At 37.0% G+C, this 21,348-nt stretch overlaps 1 protein-coding gene across 2 annotated transcripts in view; it reads right to left on the reverse strand.

Annotated features, from left to right (window-relative positions):
* PHIP (pleckstrin homology domain interacting protein) overlaps positions 1-21,348 on the reverse strand; it is a 121,552-nt gene that overhangs the window by 22,855 nt on the left and 77,349 nt on the right. For both annotated transcript variants that reach the window (XM_054819393.1, XM_054819392.1), the window contains exons 21-29: positions 14,693-14,833; positions 13,855-13,931; positions 12,864-13,095; positions 9,557-9,676; positions 5,844-5,951; positions 5,302-5,426; positions 4,999-5,081; positions 304-415; positions 29-90 (exon numbers count right to left, since the gene is read on the reverse strand). In XM_054819393.1, the coding sequence (XP_054675368.1) occupies positions 29-90; positions 304-415; positions 4,999-5,081; positions 5,302-5,426; positions 5,844-5,951; positions 9,557-9,676; positions 12,864-13,095; positions 13,855-13,931; positions 14,693-14,833 (1,060 nt within the window). The remainder of the gene's footprint in view (positions 1-28; positions 91-303; positions 416-4,998; positions 5,082-5,301; positions 5,427-5,843; positions 5,952-9,556; positions 9,677-12,863; positions 13,096-13,854; positions 13,932-14,692; positions 14,834-21,348) is intronic.

Below are 21,348 nucleotides of genomic sequence, written 5' to 3' on the forward strand. Positions count from 1 at the left end.
AGCAAATTGTATTATTAATGTACCATACCATTACTTGGTATCAGCTCCATGTCCCAAGGGCTCATCTTCTCAGTATCACCATTGTCCCAGCTTAAAAATAACAACATTTAAATTATTTACTAATATTGCTTCAACCAGGTCATTATTTAATGTTTGTTACATAATTTATTTATACACCACAAAGTATTATAATAAACTGGTACAGTGAGATGCATGACTGAATTTAATGAAAGCAAGTTGCTCAGTCAGTACTTCAAATTAAACAACTAATTAAAAGAAAAGATTTAAGATAAATTTGCTAACCAGACATTGTAGCACTGAAATAAGCTATCAGGGTAATCAGGCTGAAGAGGTTCCTGGCTTTCAATCGTTCCAAACCACCAAGCATCATCTATCACTGACCTGAAACGATCACCTAGGCAAGAACACAAAATAATTTCATCAACACAAGGCACCTTACTCCTCCCAAGCAAAGCAGTTTTTAGATACCTTTGGCTTGATGTCAAATACAGAAATCCTTCTGAACACTTGTAGCATCAACAGGCAAACAACTCATACTCAGTTTAAAAAAAAAAAAAAAAAAATCTTTCTGAAGGCTGCTTTTAAACTAAAATGAAAGTTAATATGGCATTAAAAAAACAATTAATGATTTGCAAATCTAGCTATGTATTCTTTACCTAAGAATTTATTTCTTCATTTCATATAAAAGGTAAGACATTTCAATGCTATAACTTTAAGACCCAAATCTACTTGCATTAAATATGCTATCTTATAATAAGCGAGCACTGTGACGCTTTTGTACAGGGAATATTTTACATGCTGCTGAGTTCCTCCTCCTCAGTTTCTGAACTGCTTTTTCAGCTACCCAAATGTAACTCAGAGGTTCATTCCTTTTACTATGCAGGTAATCTGATGGATAAAAGAATAGAATTTACTGAAGCTTCTTCAAAAGGTTAGCAAAGTAATTTACTATGACTTGAAATGGTTTCACTACTGCAAAGCATTCACCTAGCTGAGAAAAGTCAGAAGTGTTATTAAAAAAATTACTAGAGAATACTTCTATTACACGCCATCAAAAACTGTAACATTTTCTATAATGCGTGCCACAGAATTTAAAAACAATTTTTAGTGACATATTCAATTCACTCAATACAAGAACAAATGTAATATAAGTCTGAGATTCCAAGAACTGAACGTCTTTGTTTTTATGGGACTTGAACATACACACATTTTCTCAACTGCTGCAATATTTGTTCTATTTGAATACATCCACACTCTGTCCAAATGCTTGCTGCAGTTGTCTGAATTAATAGGAAGTAAATATACTCTCAAAAACGTTCCGCTTTCTTTACTGCAGGGTTTTGGGGGTTTTTTAATTTAATGGATTGCAAGTAATTCTAGGACAATTGCAAAGCTTCCATTAATAATCCTAATTATGCTGAATGGGATATAATCGAGTATACCAGAAATATCTGAAATGCAAGATAAAAAACGTAAATAAGGGCTGATGCTTTATTTTAAAGGAATAAATTATTCTGAAGAACTCATAAAGTACAGTCTCCCAATGTGGCATTCTCCAGTGATCAGTTTTACAAAGAAACGTGTGTAGGTACCACTGTGAGTGCCTTCATGGGGCTGAACACTAAGCAGATCAAAACCACTTAAAGGAGTGTATACTGGCAGCCACTTCTGATTTCTCAAGCCACAGCACTCCTATGGACAGAATGCCACAGCAGAGAACAACGTGAATGAAAAAATCCACAGAACAATCTCTTGAATCACTATTTTTCCAATGTCTTCTGTGTTACCTCATCTATGTGGACAGCAAACAAAAAATTCTTATTTAAAATGATTAGCATATTTTTTCAGAACTGTGCAGCACCAGATAACGTTAGCTTGATGAAAATATAAAATATATGTCGAACTTAAAGTGGCTGCTGTGTAAGAGACAGGTATGCACACCTGTCTAAGATGTACAGCTAAAGCTGCAAGAATACTACTGGAATAGCTTTTAGCGCAAGTATTAATCTTCTAGTTAAACTATAGTAAGACAAAGATATGCAATAAATAGAATCCAAGTAGAAATAAGAACCTGTCGCTTCTCAAACTTTCCAAGTTTGTTCTTTCTGAAAGGATTCATACATTAATATACATTTAATATTAAAAATATAAGTATCATAGATAAGCAAATATTCTTCCCTAAAACAATCAAAACCCAAACAACAAAAAAAACCCACCACAAAACCTCACCAAACACCAAGGATTGTTATTGGTTAAAAGATCAATGTTTTAATGACTTAAAGTGGAGTCAGAAAATCTAATATCCAGTGACTCTCCAAATAGTAGCTATAAAAATATTGATTTGTAGGCTAGTGCCAGAAATCATAGAGGAATAAGAAAAGATATCAACAGCAGTCCTGAGAAGACAAAACAGCAACTGCATGACATGAAAAAATTACCAGTTTGTTGATGAAGAGGTATGGTGAAAGTTCAGAAGACCTGAGCATGTCAGATAAATCTTGGGGATTTCAGATTCACATGGTTAAATAGTCAGAACAGTTTCATGTACAGTTCTAAGGCATTTCTCCTTATCTTGGTAGGAAATATGATCTACATTCAAGGAGTATTTTTATATTGTGTTCCACACTGCACAATTTGTTCAAAGTACATAAGCAAGCACTAGTAAAATACTCGAATTGTCAATGTAGAAAGCAGGGTAGCACTCTGGAAGGCTCCTGGAAGAGCTGTAACAGTTTTAACAGCAGTGTCTTTGCTATCTCTGCTTTAGTATTTCATACGGTCTCAAAGGAGGATACTATTTTACCACTATTTTTACCACCGAAAAGAGAAACTGAAGAATGAACTCTAACACACGCTTGTCAGAGTTACAAGCTGATATTAAACACTACTGGCCTGAAAATCACATTATTTACATTGAAGGCTTGATAAAAGGTTCTGGCACTTTCAATACCTTTTGTGTAGCTCAATTCTTTCCACACTGCAAGTTTCTAAAAATACAGCTGCCAACCCAGGAAGGAGATGCTACCTGTGCTCATAGTCTTGAGAGTAGCAAAGGCAACATTTCAAAGTCCTCCACTACTCCTGGATTTCTATCACAACAGCTGACAGATGACTTCTGGCTAGACTGTTCGTATACAAGGTATGGCAGTCATTCTTCTACTGCTGCCATGATCTTGTAGGAAAACACATATGGCATGGCAGAAAAGGACAAGACCAGAGAGATCCATAACCATTAGGAAAGAGGAAAGCTTGGTGACATATTAGTAGATGTTGATTAATCTTGTCTCTTAAGGGATCTTTAAACCAAAATGCACTTTAAAGAAGAAACTAAGGTTTACATTTCTTATCGAATCAGAAGCCTAGGGTCTTTAAGCAAGTTCCCTATGGAGTCGAAGACTAGCTGTCTTTTTGGACAATGTAATGTAAAGTATAAGATGATATGGAACTTTATTAAGATGGCATAATGTAATTTATACATCTACTGCCAAGGCACACATCCTAAGCAAGGATATCATGATGTACATCAAAGGACGGGAGATCAATTCATCTTTCCTGGCAGAAAAATTAGGCAAGAAACAATTAAAAAAGAGCTTTTAATATGCAGCTGTGCCATTTCCTCAGGTTACTTAGCTAAAGTAAACTTAGGAGAGGACAGCATTTTGAAAAGAAAAGAGCTAATAGACTAAGGAGGCAGTGTATTTGCAAAAAAACACGTCCTATCAGTTGCTTCTACACAGGTAATCAGATACGCCATCATGTTGTTGCATTAAAATCCTCCATTCTCCTATATGATGCTTTGCCTGAAGTGGCAAGAAATGCTGCCAAGTCAGCTGTGTACATGCTAGCCATGGTTCCTGAACAAAGAACCACAGGAAATAAGCTGGTACAGTAATCACTGCTACTTTACAGAAAATGTGTTTAACATTGAGACCTGCTTTAAAAAAAAATGAAGGCAATCAATATTTCATTTTCAGGAGCATTTCACTCCACAGAATATACTGAGATACTGGAAAGGACTTAACAGTGCCTGCAATTCTGTAAATGTAGTATTATATACAGCTTTTTCTCTTAGGGGAACAGAGTTCATCCTGAACTCTGAAGAATCAGTAATACTTGCTTAATATTTTAAGTTTCAGGAACAATCTAAGGCTGTTCTTATGAATGAGAAGACAGGTATTTCCCGCCCTTCTGAAAAAAGCAAAACCAAACCACCTTAGAGGATCATTTTGTCATAATGCAGTTTTCTCTCCCCCTAGTTAGATTTCATTGGTGAAAGCTGATCTTTGTTATCATATGGAAAAGATGACTAGGAAATAGATCTTGACTGGAAGACATGCCTGTCATGGAAATTCTCCAGTATCCAACACTTTGAAATAACTAAGCACGGGCAAAGTAAAACGAATCAAAAACATCCCCACGTCATACGGCAGTGAATTATAATTACACACATTTCAATGAAGCTAAACCATATGGGGTTTAGAATAGAATTCAAGTAAGTAAAAAGAGATGGGAAGGGCATTCTCTTTGTACAATCTAGAGATTGTAAATTTCAAATGGTGGAGAAAGTGTTTCTGTATTTCCAGCAGAAATTCCAAAAATTTAAAAAAAAAAATTCTAGTAACAATGCAGTTCCAAGAGGATCTTCAATCAAAAAGAGACAAGCAATGTATAGGCCACAGAAGTTATCAGTTACCAGTAAGCACTGTATTTCTAAAAAGTATTCTTAATTCCTCTCTGCAAACACACAACTGAGATCTTCCTTTACAGATCACCTTCAGTATTTTGTTTCTTTACTGTAGCTTCAGTCAAGGATAAAGTAGGACTCCACATCCAAACACAGACAGAGCTTATTCTATTTCAGCACAGTATTAGGATTTATTTACCATAACCTACTTTTTAATAAGTTATCATGAAAATAGGTAGACACTTAGAAAAACAAACGAAAAATGACACCAAAAAACTCCCCCCACAACTCACCTATATTCCATCGCCTATGTTTTGCATCATCAAACTGCTGCCTCAAAACCAGGAAGTCTATGACATCTGGCATATCATGGTACCTAATTGCAACAGAACACACAACTATTAAGCGATAAAACAGCAAAAGTGTAAAGTCAAGCACTTACATAAAAATTTAGTACTTGGAATTCAACACTTCAAAAGCAAAAGCTCAAGTCTCAACCTTTATGGGTTATATTTTTATGGGTTAACCTCTTAACTTTCGACCCCAGCCCCACCACAAGAAAGCCCACAATTTAAATATAATACTGCTTTCCTTACTTCATGGTGAATGATCCTCCAGTTAGTTTACCCGTATCGGGGTCAAGAAAAGCTAGTTTAAGACAGCAGAGAGTAGGCAATCCCACTTCATACTTAATTCCAACTATTTTCATCAGCTCTTGCTCCTGGAATAAACAAAATGTTATTTATGTACCACCATGGAAGTTACGATGACTGTAACAAAACAACTTTCTGAAACGTGAAAATATGGGTATACTGAAGAGACTGGATTTCTGCCAGAATATGTCAAAATAAAGTATCTGAAATTTAGTTGTTCAAAACAAGCTATTATTTCACAATGTAACTTGGTGGAAAAATATTTTGCTTTGAAGTGTAACCACCTCATCTGCTCAAGCAGATGCAAAAAAGTACAGCGTAAGGTCTCATTTCATCTGACTATTTAATAAGTTAACTTTTTCCCCTTATCTTAAAATATTAAGAGCACAACATTAGAAACATCTGTATCAAGAATCTTCTTTCAGTTAGTTTCCAATCTTTTTTTAATATTAAGATACCAAACAAAAATTAAAAAGAAGTAATACCCGTAATTCCATTTTATGCCATGGTTGTTTTTTGGGATTAATACTATATATTTTGTTCTTCTTAGCCATTACAACGTATGCTTCATGACCTTGTCGGAAATAGTAGACCTAAAAGTGAAATGTGACAGTTACCTAACAAAGACTGAAAATTTGAAATGTTAGCATATCACTGCCATACAATGTGTGTACTTTCTATTTTATCATCAACTTTTTTCCTCTGTTTTCCTGCAAAAGTCACAAGTTCTCAAAAAATGCAGTGATGGGCAATTAAAGCAGTACCATGGAAACAAAAAAAGTAGGAAAGATTTAGAACATCATTTTCCCTATGAGCAAAATATCCTACATTACACATGCAAGACCAAAAAAAAATCAGTAACAAAATCATCTATTTATCATTGCACTATAGAAAATTCAATGACAGTAACATGAATTCCACTAATTCATCACTGCAGGACAGCCCTAAGATGAAAATCAAGTATCACTAAATTCACTATCTGGCTATTCGTATCTTTTTTGAAGAAGAAATATATTCTAGAAGGAAAATTCAGCTGTTGGTTATCGCTCTGATAAGATTTTGGTGTTCGCTTCCATACCACTGAACAAACAGCCTAACAAAGACATAAGCAAACTGAAAATAGACATTTCAAGTGTTTATTAAAATTTTTCCACTCCTTCCACTATAAATTGCCAAGGTTCAGACATCCAGAGTCTATTAGTTGTACTTTGATCCTGCTGTATATGATACCATGTGGATGAACATTTTTGTTATGAACCATCACTGTAATGAAGTAGCAAGCTGAAAACCTTAAACATATTCAGGGAATGTATCTGAAATGTGAAACAGGTTCCTCAAACTAATTAGAGCAATGATCTGATAAACAGCTGTATTCCAGGTATGATGCATTCCAAATAAAATAAAATAAAAAATCCTCTGTAAGTGCCCCAAGCCATAAACAAGGGATTTCCATCAAGTAGGATGAGGGAACAATAGCTTAAATGTAAAGGCCTAACAAAAGAAAAAAAGCAGAGTGAAAAGCCCTCAGTAAGCTTTAAAAAACATTTATGCAAATAAAGGCACTAATATTTGTATTTTCATAGGCTTTCCAAAGTGTTGTATCATAAAACATTATAAACAAGTGTCTGCCAAGTTTCTACATTAACGGTTACTAAACTTTCTTAACATTGTATGGCAATTATTTTTATTTTAATGGAAGAGGACTCTTCAGCTTCACTCCTCATCATGATTTTCTAAACTCTTGTTTTTCTGAGTATTCGACACGCCCAATATCCTCGTAGGGGAAAAAAACCATAGAGTAGTTACAAAAGGCATGAAAGCCATGAGAATTTCCAATACACTGTCAGAATCTAACTGGCAGGAAGAGAAACAGAGGCTACTGAGAGACAGATCTAAAATAATTACAATTTAAATTACACTTTTAACATTGTGACAATTGTTTCCCATACCTTCCAGTGAACCAAAACAAAAAAAATTCCACTTAGTGGCACAGGCTACAAACAATTCCTCCTACACTTACTGTTTCTGCTAACCTCTATATAAATTCAGTTCACTGTTTACAGAAGTGAAACATTTTTATTTTGTAAATGGCTCTAAGCATTACATCTTCTGTTAGTAGAAGAAATAAGATATCTGTGGAAAAAAGAATTTGTGCCCTTTCCCAGGAAATTATATTTTTAATCTTGATAAATTCCAGCTTCCGCCTGTTTGCTGTAGTATCCAGAGACAAGCATTCTTTATCGTGTTAATGGCAGTATACTACAAAGAATATGCACCATATTTCAATAATCAGACAGGGAAATTGCAGTCCCGTCTCTCTGGTACATTTCTACTGTTCCTCAAGACACATGACAAAGGTCTGTGAATGGCAGTATTCAGAAAGGGAAAAGGGATGGTACACGCTATTCTTACGCACTGATTAGAACTAAATACAGCAGTACTGTTTTTTCTTACTTGTTTATACAGCTGTAAGAGAATGAATTTGAAACATCTCTCCTCCCAAATCTTATAAAACATACCAACTATCCACCAAAATGTTCGAAGGCCACACGAAACCTCTTAGCATAGTTCTCTAATTAAAGCGATCTTTTATTTCTGTGGATATCAAAAGTTACTTTCTAGATGAATAGCTTCTTCTCACATCTTTAGCAAATCTGGGGAGGACAAGTATCAGAGATGGAATTTTAGACAGAGCAGCTTGATTACAAATGTACTCTCAGTTGGTGCAACTACTCCTATTTTGTAGGCACAGGACAGGAAATTTCCTGTTCACCAATATAAAGCATTTTTCAGCAAAAGAATGCAGCCTACTTAGATATTCCTAGTACACGCTGCACATGCTATTCAGCAGGTGCCAAACCAAACACACCAGTTTATCTTACTAAACCAATACGATGTTAAAGTCTCCTGAGTAATATGGTACAGATAAATCCTTGGCTCCTTCACTGTATCCAGATGGTATCAGGCACCAAATATATTTATTTGGACTTGATCTTTGGAACAGCACAGTCTCCAAAACATGTTTGCTGGAGGGTATAAATACATAAGCATTTTCTCCAGTTGCAACTCTCAACTTGAAGTGCTCCTTCCCTCCCTCACTAGCAATGCCGATGTAATTTTTGCATAGCTGTGCTGTGAACTGCATCAGTGAAGTGATCCAGTAAAAACAAAACTGCACATGCAACCTCTGCTCCTGATTCAGTTTCTAAGGTGGTGCCTACAAACAGCACTAGCTCAGGACCAAAGTTAATCAACTTTGCCACCAAGTCAAGTATTTCTCCAACTGCATTCTGAAGGGGTGACCTACACAAGAACTCTGTTTAGTACCTCAGAACTGTGCCACTCCCTGAAGAGCCAACAGACTACACATTACAGCATAAGCCAGCTATTTCCTCTTATTTTAACCTGAGGGGATTTTAGGAAACATGCACAGACTCTGGTTTTCCAGATTGCCTTCTATCTGATACTACTTATTCATACAATTCACTGTAATGCTCACATGCTATATATTCCAAAGTAGAAACTGGTGGTTGTCCTTTTGCTACTGTTTTTTGAGACATCTGGGCCATGTTTACAAAGTGTTTACAGACTAGTTTGTATAAAATACATATATACAAAACTTCTCTTGTGGTTTTCTCTTGTAAGAAACCAGCAGAACTTTTCTGGTATCAGAAACACAAGTGAAAAGGACAATATCAGAGTTTTTCTTCAGAATAAATTAATTTTAAAAAAAAGAAACAAACCAAACTGAAACCACAAACACACCCCTCACCCCCGAGGTTTAATTCCTGGTTTTTACTTCAAGTCCCAAACTGAAGTTTTCCAAACAACTTAAATACATATTTGATTTCTTGCCTATTCTTCAGCATACAAGACGCTCTACAACTAAGGACTAGTTTCACTAGATAAAGCATCTCACACGTGACGTAAGGAAATTAACACGCTGAACATAGTACAAGAAAGAATGTTACTGCAACAGCATGGAATAATGAAAAAGTCAAAGCAACACTGTGCAGAATATTTTTAAGTATGAGAAAGACTAAAGGAAGTGAAAGTAAGTTTTAGTCAGATCAAAGAATGTTTTGAAGAAAATAAAAAATATTCTGATAATACATCTCTGGAAAAATGCACAGATGAAAATAAAAAAGGCAAAAAGAAGCTGAAAGAAGCAAGAACACAGAGGGAAAGACTACAATACCTCATCCCCCATCTGTGGCACAAACGGGCACCGACGAGGAACAGTGTCTGTAATCCATGCTGAAGGCAGCCACTCTTCCAGTGTCAAACCATTTTCTGCCAGAACTCCTACAGCCAGCCTCTGAAGAAAATGCACACAGAAGATTAGTATGAATAAACTAACATTTGAGGAAGCCTTGTATTTTGAGAAGTATTTTATTAAAATCAACAGCCATTTCTTAAGTATATGCAATATAAAAAAGGAAATTATTCCCAGTGCGAAGATAAAGCTTACTTAACTGCTTACAGTAACACCAAGACCAAAAACATCAATAAACTGAAAAACTAAGTGGGTTTTTTAGGGGCTTTTTTAGTTTGTTTGTTTTGGAGGTGGTGATAGTGGTGGGGCTCTTCTAATGAAGACTGAATTTATTAACACTCCAGTAACTACATCTCATGCCCAAAAAGATAAAACTGAAAGATGCCATTCTCTTTAACCAAATTCACACAGCTGCCTTGGCCCATAAGACACTACAACCATACAACTGCGTCCAATTAATGAACCCCACAAAATGAGGATGAAGACATTAAGGAACATCAACAGTGGAAATGACCTGGATTAAGTACATCCACATTACCTACTGGCATGTTTACTATAATGTGCTGTGGAACTGCGTTTTCAGATTGTATGTCCACACCATGTATCGGTAAGTAACAAAGCTCACTGCAGTTGCTGGTCCCAGGTGTACAGTGCATGTTTGTAATAGGCCAGATAAAGCAGGTTTTTGTACAACCGGTCAAGCAAGGTTGCTTTGAAATTATTAACAAACTTATGCACACACAGAAAGCAACCTTGGACAGTTGTACAGAAATCCACTCCATACAGCCACCGATGGAAGACTCTGCAACCCCAGACTGCAAGTGGGATACTCCAAGTGTAACGCCATTGCACAAATTCAAACGTGGTTTCACCAGGATAGGACCTGCTTTGAGTGCACCACTGGAGCAGCAGTGGGTACCACAGGAAAAAGCATACACAGAATTAAAAACAGACAAAAAAAAAATCAAAACAGAACCTCTCCATTGCAATAAATCACTAACATAGAAGCACCTTGTGGATTTTGAGGTTCAAGCAGGTCTCCTGTGAAAAACTGATGCACTGCATCAGAGCAAAGTTTGTCTAGCTCATTGGTGATTTACAGGAAGGTAGTAAGAAATAGCTTTTTAACAGAAAATCCTCCCTTGTTACAACTTCACACATTAATCATCAGTTTAAGACCCTCTGGAAGCCAAGCCTGAACTCAGTTAATCATCAGGAAGAGACTAGTCCCAGTGAATTTGTCTATCATTTCTGAAACTCTACTAAATCCTTTAGTAATTAGTTCCACAACCTGACTACATGCTCAGGTGGTTTGGGGTTTTTGTTTGCTTCAGGGGGTGAGGGTGGAATGGGGAAAGGTCTCTTTTTTGAGCTTCACGTCTGTGTCATTGGGTGTTACATCTCACTGTAACAAAATAAGGAAGGAAATCATTCTGCATTTATTCATTTCTAAACCATTCAGTTTTATAAATGTTTTTTTATCGTATCTCCTCCAAACTCTCTCCCTTCTAAGAGTCAGCCTCTTCATGTCAAAGAAAAAATAGTCTGTACCCTTTGATCTTGCTGGATGCTCCTTTCTTGCCCTTCTTCACTGATGTATCATTTTTTAGATTGATTTTTGGTGAAAGGGGATTAGAAATGTAAGCACCATTCAAGATCTTGACAGCCCATGCACTAATGACATTCTTTTTCTACTCCCTTCTTAATTCCTAAGATTCTGTACCTGGCTACAAAAACGGTCAAAACTCCTTTCCTCAACGAAAGCCCTGATTTTGATTCAGGTTCAGGAATCAGGAAGAACTTTCTACCAGTAAGTACCGTGAGCTTTCTGCCCAGTAAGGAGGTAGAATCTCCACCACAAGAAGCTTCAAAGACAAACATCTGTCAGGAAAGACAGGTATAATTAATCCTACCTAGTGGCAGAGGAAAGAGGGATGATTTTCTGATATTCCTTCCAGCTTAGTGTTTTCTTGTAATTCAAGAAAGGAGCAGGTCATCTTTAAAAATCTGAAATATCTAAGTCTGATATTTTTGGAATCAAAGACCTCCTGCATCTCAATAACTGGGACCAAAATGGATGCAAGACTCCCAAAACACTCAGTTCAGCTTTAACCTAGGTGGAAATACTAGGCTGTCAGATAGTCTTATATTTTATAATAAAAAGCTAAAGTAGAGGTTTGAAACATTAAAAAAACCCCACCATCTATTTTCCTGATCTCATACCTCCTTCTGGTTTCAGACCGTGTAAATACCAAAATATTACCATAGTATTGACACTACAACCAATGACTGCATGCAATAAACAAAAAGTAGCCTAATCAGAGTAAAGACTACCACCTAACATCCTACATGTCATACCAAAGATTCACAGCAAAGCTGATACTATGCCGACCTGCATATTAAAACAGCTGTTTTGTCAGTTTACCTTCTAATGAAGGCTGAAATGCTGAAATAATGATCTTAAGGAATGCTGAGGACTCCTAATCTCATAAATAAAAAAAATACAGTTTAGTGACTTAGACGATACAGTTGGTTTCCTTGGGTACTGGAAAAATAGAAGCTATGAGCTTATGAAAGCAATTAGCATCTACCAGATAGATCATTTCTTGTCTCTGTAAAGAGAGAATGAAGAAACAAAGTTTTCTGATCTAACACTTAATTAAAAACAAAACAAACCCCTAAAAGTCACTGAAAATTTCCATGTACTGATCTAAATTGGAATGGCATGGTTATATTAGAAAGCAAACAAAACACAAACAGACAACAACAAAACCCTGATCAAGTGAAATTCCCCTTGATGGAAGTATAGTGGTAAGCACAATGCGAATATCATTACATCATAGAACTGATGAAAAAAAAATGGCAAGATTGTGCAGACCTAAAGGAAATTGCAGTCAAGCATGGAGACAGTAAGTACAGCTGAAAAAATACAGGCACATGTTATACCCTAATATTCAATACATCCATAAAAAGGAAGTTTCTGGTCTGATGGTGTTAAGGACATGAAAAGTGTTCATTAAGTGAAACGCATCATATTTAGAAAGTGTATCATTACAGCAATCTATCATTTGACTTACAAAAGTCAGTAATTATAATTTATTACAAGTAAAAGTCATGATGTGTTTTCAAATTAGACAGTATTAAGTTGTATATGTAACTGAATCGTCCATCTAATTTCTTTCTAAGACAGTAGGAGTCAGAATCCTGTAATATACAAAGAACATCTAACCTTTTGTTTTCTCTCTTTGGGTTTCCTCTTCTTTGGTGATGTTGATGGTCCATCTTTCTCCTCAATCCCTTTTTTCCTTTCCTTTTTAATTTGCTTCTTTTGTTTTTCAGGTCCTTCTTCATCCTCTGAACTACTTTCCGCTTTCTTTGTTTTAATTTTAGGAATTTTCTTTGGTGGTTGCAAATTGATTCCTGCATCTGCTGTCCAGTCAGAATAATCACTAGAGTAGTCACTATGTATGATATACCAAAGAAAAAAAGAAATTAAAACCCAAAAGATAAAAAACAATTCAGAGTACATTGGATTATATAATGTAAGCCAACACAAGATTATAGGTAACAGTCTAGATAACTACAATATTTTAATAGTTAAAACCAGTACCTAAACTCCTATATTCTATCTACAATTTAAATGGTAGTAAACCAAAAAGCTTTGAGATCAGTCAGTCTTGCAAGAAGCTTAACTTCTAGCTTCACTAGAAGTAAATCCACTGTTTACTTGGTCAATTCAAAATGACACGTTAATGTCCGGGTATTGTTCTCAGGACTTCTGGTTTTGAATAGCTTTGAACAGAAGTTAACAAATCCAAATCTGCTAAAGAAGAAACAAAGGATGGGTTGAAGCTACCTCAATCTTTGCTCTCTAATTTCAAACCAAGGGGCAGGAGCAGCAGTCACACAGCTCAGACTGACAGTCACAGGAAACTGCTACCATGTGCCTATGCGCTTGGGCCTGCAAAGAATTACCCTCCTGCAAAACCTCCTGCAAAACCAATTGGAAACAGTTCTGCTTCTGGTAAACAAGGATGAAACCTTCCCTGAATTTTAGTTAGTAATACAGCTGAAAATTACATCCTGAAAGTTTTAAGTTCTTTTTAATATTTTCTTCTAAATGTGCACAAGTTTTAGTTATTACTCATTAAATGGTTACAGAGAAGATTATTTAAAATTTACAAGCAGGACTTTTCTCTGTAAGGTATACTGTCACTTACCTAGAACTGCCATCACTGTGCCATGCTCTTTCATCATCTTCTGATGTTCCACCACTGGGAACAACTACTTCCCCTTCCTAAGGGAGGGAGGGGGCAGGCACACAGGGGGAGGCAGGGAAAAAGAAAACGTTTTCTTTGGAACTCAAAGAAGTTATAATACATGACAATACGACTAAAGACTCTTCTAGGCTTTCTATGTGCTATAAACATATAGCATTATAAAAGCTTTATGTTGTTAAAAAGGCATCTTAGCTTGCAGTTACTTTACTTTAATAGACTTAATTAAATGAAGAAAGAAAGTATCGAGGCCTGGACAGACACACAGTGTAGAGCAACGTTTTTTTTAACATACAGCCAGTGGAGACCTGAGTGCTTCTAAATTTCCATTTAAAAAGACTAGCTTACCTTTTTGAAAATTATTTCCAGACCTTTTAAGAATGGTTGAGGCTGGAAGGGACCTCTGGAGGTCATATTGTCCAGTCTCCCTGTTCAAGCAGGGCCACCTAAAGCCAGTGACCCTACTGATAAGCCGTATGGGCCATACTGATTAGGCTCACAAATATAGGGAAGATTTAACATTGCACGCATACACTTTGCAAAATGCCCTTACAAATGAGCATTTCTCCCTTTTGTCGATTACTTTCTAGTCAAAACTAAACACATACAACAGCATGTGAAAACCTAATTCAACATCAATTTTTAAAAGAGGGGAAAGAAAAGGCACAATGAAAAACATAACCTGAGTTTCCACTAGAAACAATGTTTAACTAGCTGAAGCAGGAGCTTAACATGTAGAAATAGAATATATAAAAGATTGCCTCACAAATAAGGATCTTACATCTGAGGAACTGTGTCCATTTTCTAACTCTTCTGCAGGCCTTGCAGTTTCTTCTACTGCGTATCTCGTACGGTAGTTGTGCTGATTAGCTTGCTGTTTTCTTGAGTCGCTAGTGTCTAGCAAATGATCATGAGAATGGTTCTGTGAAGACACGGAAGTCGAAATACATCATTTTTGAGTATACGTTTTATTAATACATAGCATTTTCTTTAATAATAGTATTCCAGGAAACAACTTTTGCAGTAGCAAAAGATACCAGTTTCAACATCACAAAGTTTAAAACAGGCCACAAGTCCAAAAGCAAAGAGCTGCTACAGAAAACACTCCACATGCATAGTTGAATATAAGCACCAAGCAGTTCAGTATATTCTGGAAATAATTAAAATTTCTGCCCAGATATAATTGAAAATTCTTATCTTGGATTATTAAAACTCTTCATTCTTTACAAGGTACATACCAGTTAACTACTGACAGGCAGCTAAGAGCTTGTAACAGTTCAAAATTACACTAAAAAAGGCCATCAGAGGAAAGAGGACTCTTACAGAGAACTCCAAAGTGTGTTATTTTGCAACTGAGGGGTCAGATCTATTAGAAGAGAGACCCATACAGTAACACATCCCTTAGCATGTAGAGATGACCATTACCAAGTAAAGGCCTTTAAATGGTAAGATGATGCATGGAAGAGTTCAAATTAATGAGTCATTTGGAAAGAATCTGAGTTCTTATGAAGCTTAAAAGAATGAAATAAGACTGTAATTATGAAACACTTCACATCCCAGCATAAAGAGATTCTATTCCTCCTGTAGAATATATATTACGCAAACACTTGCTGTCGACACAGTGTGTAATCTCGTATTAGTCCCCAACCCCTGGCAAAAAAACCACTCAAGAACTACAATCTCAAGAGTTTTGTGCTAATTTTTTTGGCATGCATATTTGAACTTCAGCCTAGCTCAGACCCAAAGAAATAGTTTCTGGACACATTCCTAGATGCCACAAAAAGAGGTGCACTTCCCCAGTGCTCTCTTTCTTCCATAAAGGAAACATCAGATATCTAATCTCTTAGTTGCTGATGTGGCTGAAAACAGAGTTCCAGAGATGAAGCAAGCAGAACTGGAGCAAACCACAGAAAGGTACTAATATTATCAGAGCCTTCGAGCAGGGCAGACTGCTTGTACCTATTCCTCTTGGATTTTTTTTCTTTTGTAGGAAAGAGATGATCTTTCCTGTCACATATGATGAAAGTTGGTTCATGAGGTTAAATTTTCTCATTGAGAGAAAAAAACCCCAACAAACAAAAAACCAAAAAACCACCCACTTTCAACCCTACAGGTGAAAACTGTACTAAAACTTGGCTAAGCAGCAGTAGCTAAGGTTTGGGTTTTCTTAGCCACAGCAATTTTCCTTAAAATGCAGAACTCTGGAGCTTTTCTCCTACCCTCCCTGTTAAAGATACACACCTTTTTCAGGCGTGACTGCAACAGTTCAGGAGGGTAGGCCAGCACGCCAGTACAACTGCATTACAGTTTTCACCAAAGCACACAGGATCAACACAAAACTGCTCTATGCTCTATTCTGTGAGCACTGCGTTTCTTTTGTTCTGCCCAGTGAATCCAAGCTGGGGAAGCTACCATCACAGCACAGCTACCAGAGACACTTCTAATGGGACTGCTCAGCAATCAGCATTTTAACATTGTCTAAGGCTTTTGAGACCTGGGGCATTCCTTCTTCTGGATTCAAACTGGCAGCACGTACCAGATCTCCTCCAGATGCTCTGACCTGACCCAGAAGAGCTCAGAGGAAGCCCTAAGGCTAGTGGCTGAGTCCATCACGCAGCCTTCTGTCCCTCAGCCTTCTGGGGCTGCTCACTTCTCGTCAAAGCTCTCAAGATTCATTGCTGAAGCAGAGGTCACAAAAGCCAGCACTACAGCAACTTGCTTCTGCTACTGAATTGCAACTTTTTTGTAAAGCGCATCTGGCTCTTAACATCGTGAATCATGGTATGAGGAAGCATGGACAACAGAATGAATCACATAAGCCCAATGAAACAAATCAGTTAAATCTCCTTTACAATAATGAGGACATATTTTGCAGAAGCTACATTACAGCCTGACTGTAATTCTCACGTCTTCTCTCCAGAAGGAAAAGTCTGAAAAATTTACATTCCCATTTCTATTCAGAGGTAAGATTTCTCAAACGGTTATTATAAATACAGTTTTTCCCTACTAATGTTAGAACTATGGATCCTTGGAAAACTGAAGCACTTTGCATTACCTTCTGGTTTTGGAAAGAGTTCTTCTCTTTTGGCACTTAGAATCATAGAATGGTTAGGGTTGGAAGGGACCTCAAAGATCATCTAGTTCCAACCCCACTGCCATGGGCAGGGACACCCTCCACTAGAGCACGTTGCCCAAAGCCTCATCCAACCTGGTCTTAAACACTTCCAGGGATGGGGCCTCCACAACCTCTCCGGGCAACCTGTTCCAGTGCCTCACCACCCTCACAGCAAAGAATTTCTTTCTAACATCTAATCTAAATCGACCCTCCTTCAGCTTGAACCCATTACCCCTTGTCCTGTCACTACAGTCCCTGATAAACAGTCCCTCACCATCTTTCCTGTAGGCTTCAAAGCTTGAGGGGAAAAAACCCACCCCACCCGCCCACCCCTCAAAATCCTTCCTTCATGGAAGCAAGTAACGACACTGTATAAATACTGGGACATAGCGATGCCAAAGGGCAACGAACTGCTTTGGAAAGGTGCAATGCCAAAACAATAATGGGGGAGGGACATGGGGGACCACATTCAAAACCAAAAGAACAAAATGAAAACAAAACCTTAGTAGTTATCCATAAGTAACAGAATGACAGAATGATCGAAGTTGGAAGGGACTTCTGGACGTCACCTTATCCAACCCCACTGCTCAAGCAGTGACCAGAAAAGCGACTGTAAGGTATAAAACTTCCACATCGTGCCAAAAAAAGTATTTTATCATCACTCCTATTCAACACAGCTTTGCCAACATCTGATGAGATGCTGCAGGTCAGGAAGATTTTTGTTTATTTGGGGGAAGGGCAAGATCAAGTGTGAAGGTTTGACTAAAAAGATGAACTATTAGAAGTTTTGTCTGACAAAATGGAATCTATCATCAACATTTTCAACAATGACTGAGGAAATGGAGCTGATAGTCTCCTTTCCCCACTCCCTCCATATATATCCTACAGAAAGAGCTTGAAATTGGACTCTCAACTCTAATGGGAAGCTTGGAAATAGAGCCAAGATTACATATGATTTCAGGTTCAATCATCACTTTCTCTCTCAATACACTTTGGTGAAGAGTCATATATGCTGACAAATACCTTGTATCATATCCAAGGCTTCCAGTCAATATCAGAGCACATCATAGATATATTAGAAATTACAGCTGCTGTCAGAACAGTTTTGCTGCAATACACAAATGCTGGCATTTCCTGTATTTGAGAGGGACAGATATGAACATGTCATCTGGACACTGCTGAGGGTCTTCATAACACCATTTGTGAAAGATATAGTGGAAACTCAGTGGTGAGTGTCCTGACAACTCAGATCACTGCATTCTACAGTCCTTATTGACACTGACTCCACAGAGAAGTACAGCTTTGCTGCACTTTCATGCAATTTTGGAACGCTTTGGCTATACCAATTTCATAGTATTTCTTCACCAGCAGTATCTATTTTTTTACCTGAAAATGGCTCCTCCTTCCTTAAGACAACAGGAATTAGTCTCTACTAGAAAGTTGGACAGGGATAGGGCACAAGCATATGTCCAGTATCAGATTCCCAACATTAAAGAGAGACTCACAGCCTCTTTAAGACACAGAAAGGAAACTTTGATTTTTTTCAGCATAACATTTCAAGCGTATGTCGGAAAAAGCATACGCAGACAAAAAAAGCCAATGTCAAGTAGCCTAAAAACCTGTTCTCATTCTTGACTAGACACACTATTTCAATTCTTCAACCCGACATTTATCTCTGAAGTTAAATGTGTCCTTATTGAATTTCAGTTATTATTCTTCTCAAGAGGGATACTTTTCCATTACCAAGGTCATTAATATATACCTTTGTCCAAGTTCAATGACCATGAGTTCTCCCCAGATGATAAATGCAATAAACCCCCCAAGATGTTAGTGCATAAAACCATTTTTATTTCACAGAATGGTTGAGGTTGGAAGGGACCTATGGAGGTCATCTTGTCTAACCTCCCCCACTCAAGCAGGGCCACCTAGAACCACAAGTCACCCAGGATCACATCCAGACAACTTCTGAGTATCTCCAAGGTTGGAGACTCCACAGACTCTCTGAGCAGCCTGTGCCGGTGCTCACTCACCCTCACAGTTAAGTGCTTCCTTATGTTCAGGCAAAACCTCCTTTGTCTCAACAGCTTGTGCCCACTGCCTCCTGTCCTATCATTTTCTCTTTGGCTAAAGAGCATCCTTCTGTATTCTCCTCACGTCTGGATCAGTTCTTATAACTACTTAGTTTACTCTTACTGCACCACATACGTGTAAGAAATTAGTGAGAACTGTTCCAAAAGCTGTGACTAAGTGCTAGTCTCTTGGGTTTTAGATTATTTTCCTCTCAACATTTTGCTGATTTACCTGGAAGTAGTGTTTAAATAACATGTAAGCAGAAAATTACTTCTGAGGAACACAACTAAGCCACCTTCAGCAAAACAACACACACATTTCTCCTCACTGGTTTCTGTTAGTTTACAATGCAGTAATTTCCACATGTCACAACAGAGGCCTGTGCTTACTTTTGTACATCTGTAACAATCTCCAGTCTTAATTCTTTGAAATTTCTGCTTATAATTTCCACTTAATAGTAATTAGAAATATTTCCATTTTTGTCAGTTTTTTTACTAGGATACACACCCCATCAACCCTCTAGCATACAGAAATTTCATGCTCTTTACTATTTATTAAAATGTTCTGTAATCCCAGTAGTTTAATAAATTAATTACTTGGGACTGGGAACATTTACTTAAGCATGTTATTTATCTCACTTCTTATCTTTGGCATGCTCCTGAAAAAAATAATTTTAAATACAGTTCCACTTTGAAAATGCAAAAATTCCAACACCACATTCTATCCTCTGTCATTTAAGGGGTCTTGTTTGGTTTTTTTTTAAAGTGTTTTTGCTTAATAATAATCAGAGAAAACCCTATTCCTCACCAATCACTTTGAAAGTCAAACTGAGTTCTTCATTCGACATGCAGATCAGTAACGTAAATACTATTCAGGTCAAAATATCCAAGCTTTTAGGTCCTCCCACACAGTTCCATGAGTCCCTCAAGCAATTATGTACAAAGACTTCTCAGTATGACCTGTATCAAAGAAATGCGGGTTTTCTAACTTTAAATATCAAAATGTTTATGTGACTTCCATCTAAGTTGCAGATATTGTTAAAGAAGAAAGACTGAGCTACAATTCTGTACTATTTTTAAACACACCTTATATTGACCCTGGACTAAAAATTGGTAACAGGACTTTGGAATCTCCTCAAAAAGTAATTACAGCTGTTCTGTGTTCTTCCTTACTGACCTACACTTTAGCTAACATTTGTTCCTGCTCTCCTTTTCATTTTACTTTTTTTTTGGACTCCTTTCAGTTAGAAGGGAACAGAAGAAAATACTGTTTTAGCAGTATTATGAACAGAACTGATGAATTTCAAAAATTGATCTAAAAATCAGTATTTCCTACTGGTATGAATACAACTGACTTTGTATTATGAAATGAGGGCAATGTTTTAATACAAGCCCTGTTTACTCTGTTCCCAGACCAGCTGACGGTATTGTAGAATGACACACTTTCGAGAATTCTTGATGCTCTGTAATTCTTAGGTGTATAGATTACTAGAGGATAATGTTTTTCCCCATCTCCTCTAAATCATAAATTCACTCATTAAACCCTTAAGAATTCACTATGCAACACGAAAACGACTGTAACCTCCCAACACTACTGTAATATAAATGACAAGGTATCAATATCAAAACATACTGCATGCATGCAAGGAAAAGGAAGATTTACACAGAACTTTCCAGTTCTATCTTCAACCTAACACAGCTTGTATTTAAAGTCACACAGTCACTGTAAAGAACAGCAACGGAAGAGCTGCTGTAATTAAGTTACTAATTTCTATTTAAATAAAACAAACCTAAAAATATTACACAACTGTTGTTGGGGTGCAGTCAGTCTTGCTTCTCTGCCCAGGTGTTTATTTGATTTTATTATGCACACTACAGAAGATGATAATTCCAATTCACTATTCCTATTGTTCAGACACTACTGAACAGAAGTGTTGCTTGTTCTAACCTTAAGCAACAATGAAAATCACTAAAATCTGAGCAGTTTATTTAACTGGGTGACTCAATCACTTGGGATCAAGCACCTTTTCTTCTTGCAAATTTGCTTATTTAAAGTCCATTTGATATCTACTCATTTTGGAATCCCTCTGAGATTTATCTCAAGGGATCTGAATTAGTGCACTTCTCAACAACCCGAGACCTCCAAAGAGAGGCACATTTAATGAAGAATAAACTATGGACGAATATGAGGTTTTTGTCCCGAGATGTCATAAAAAAAACATCCTGTAGGGTTTAAGAAGGATTTATTTAAAT

This window comes from Grus americana, chromosome 3, assembly GCF_028858705.1.
Source record: "Grus americana isolate bGruAme1 chromosome 3, bGruAme1.mat, whole genome shotgun sequence".
In the NCBI taxonomy this organism is placed as follows: domain Eukaryota; kingdom Metazoa; phylum Chordata; class Aves; order Gruiformes; family Gruidae; genus Grus; species Grus americana.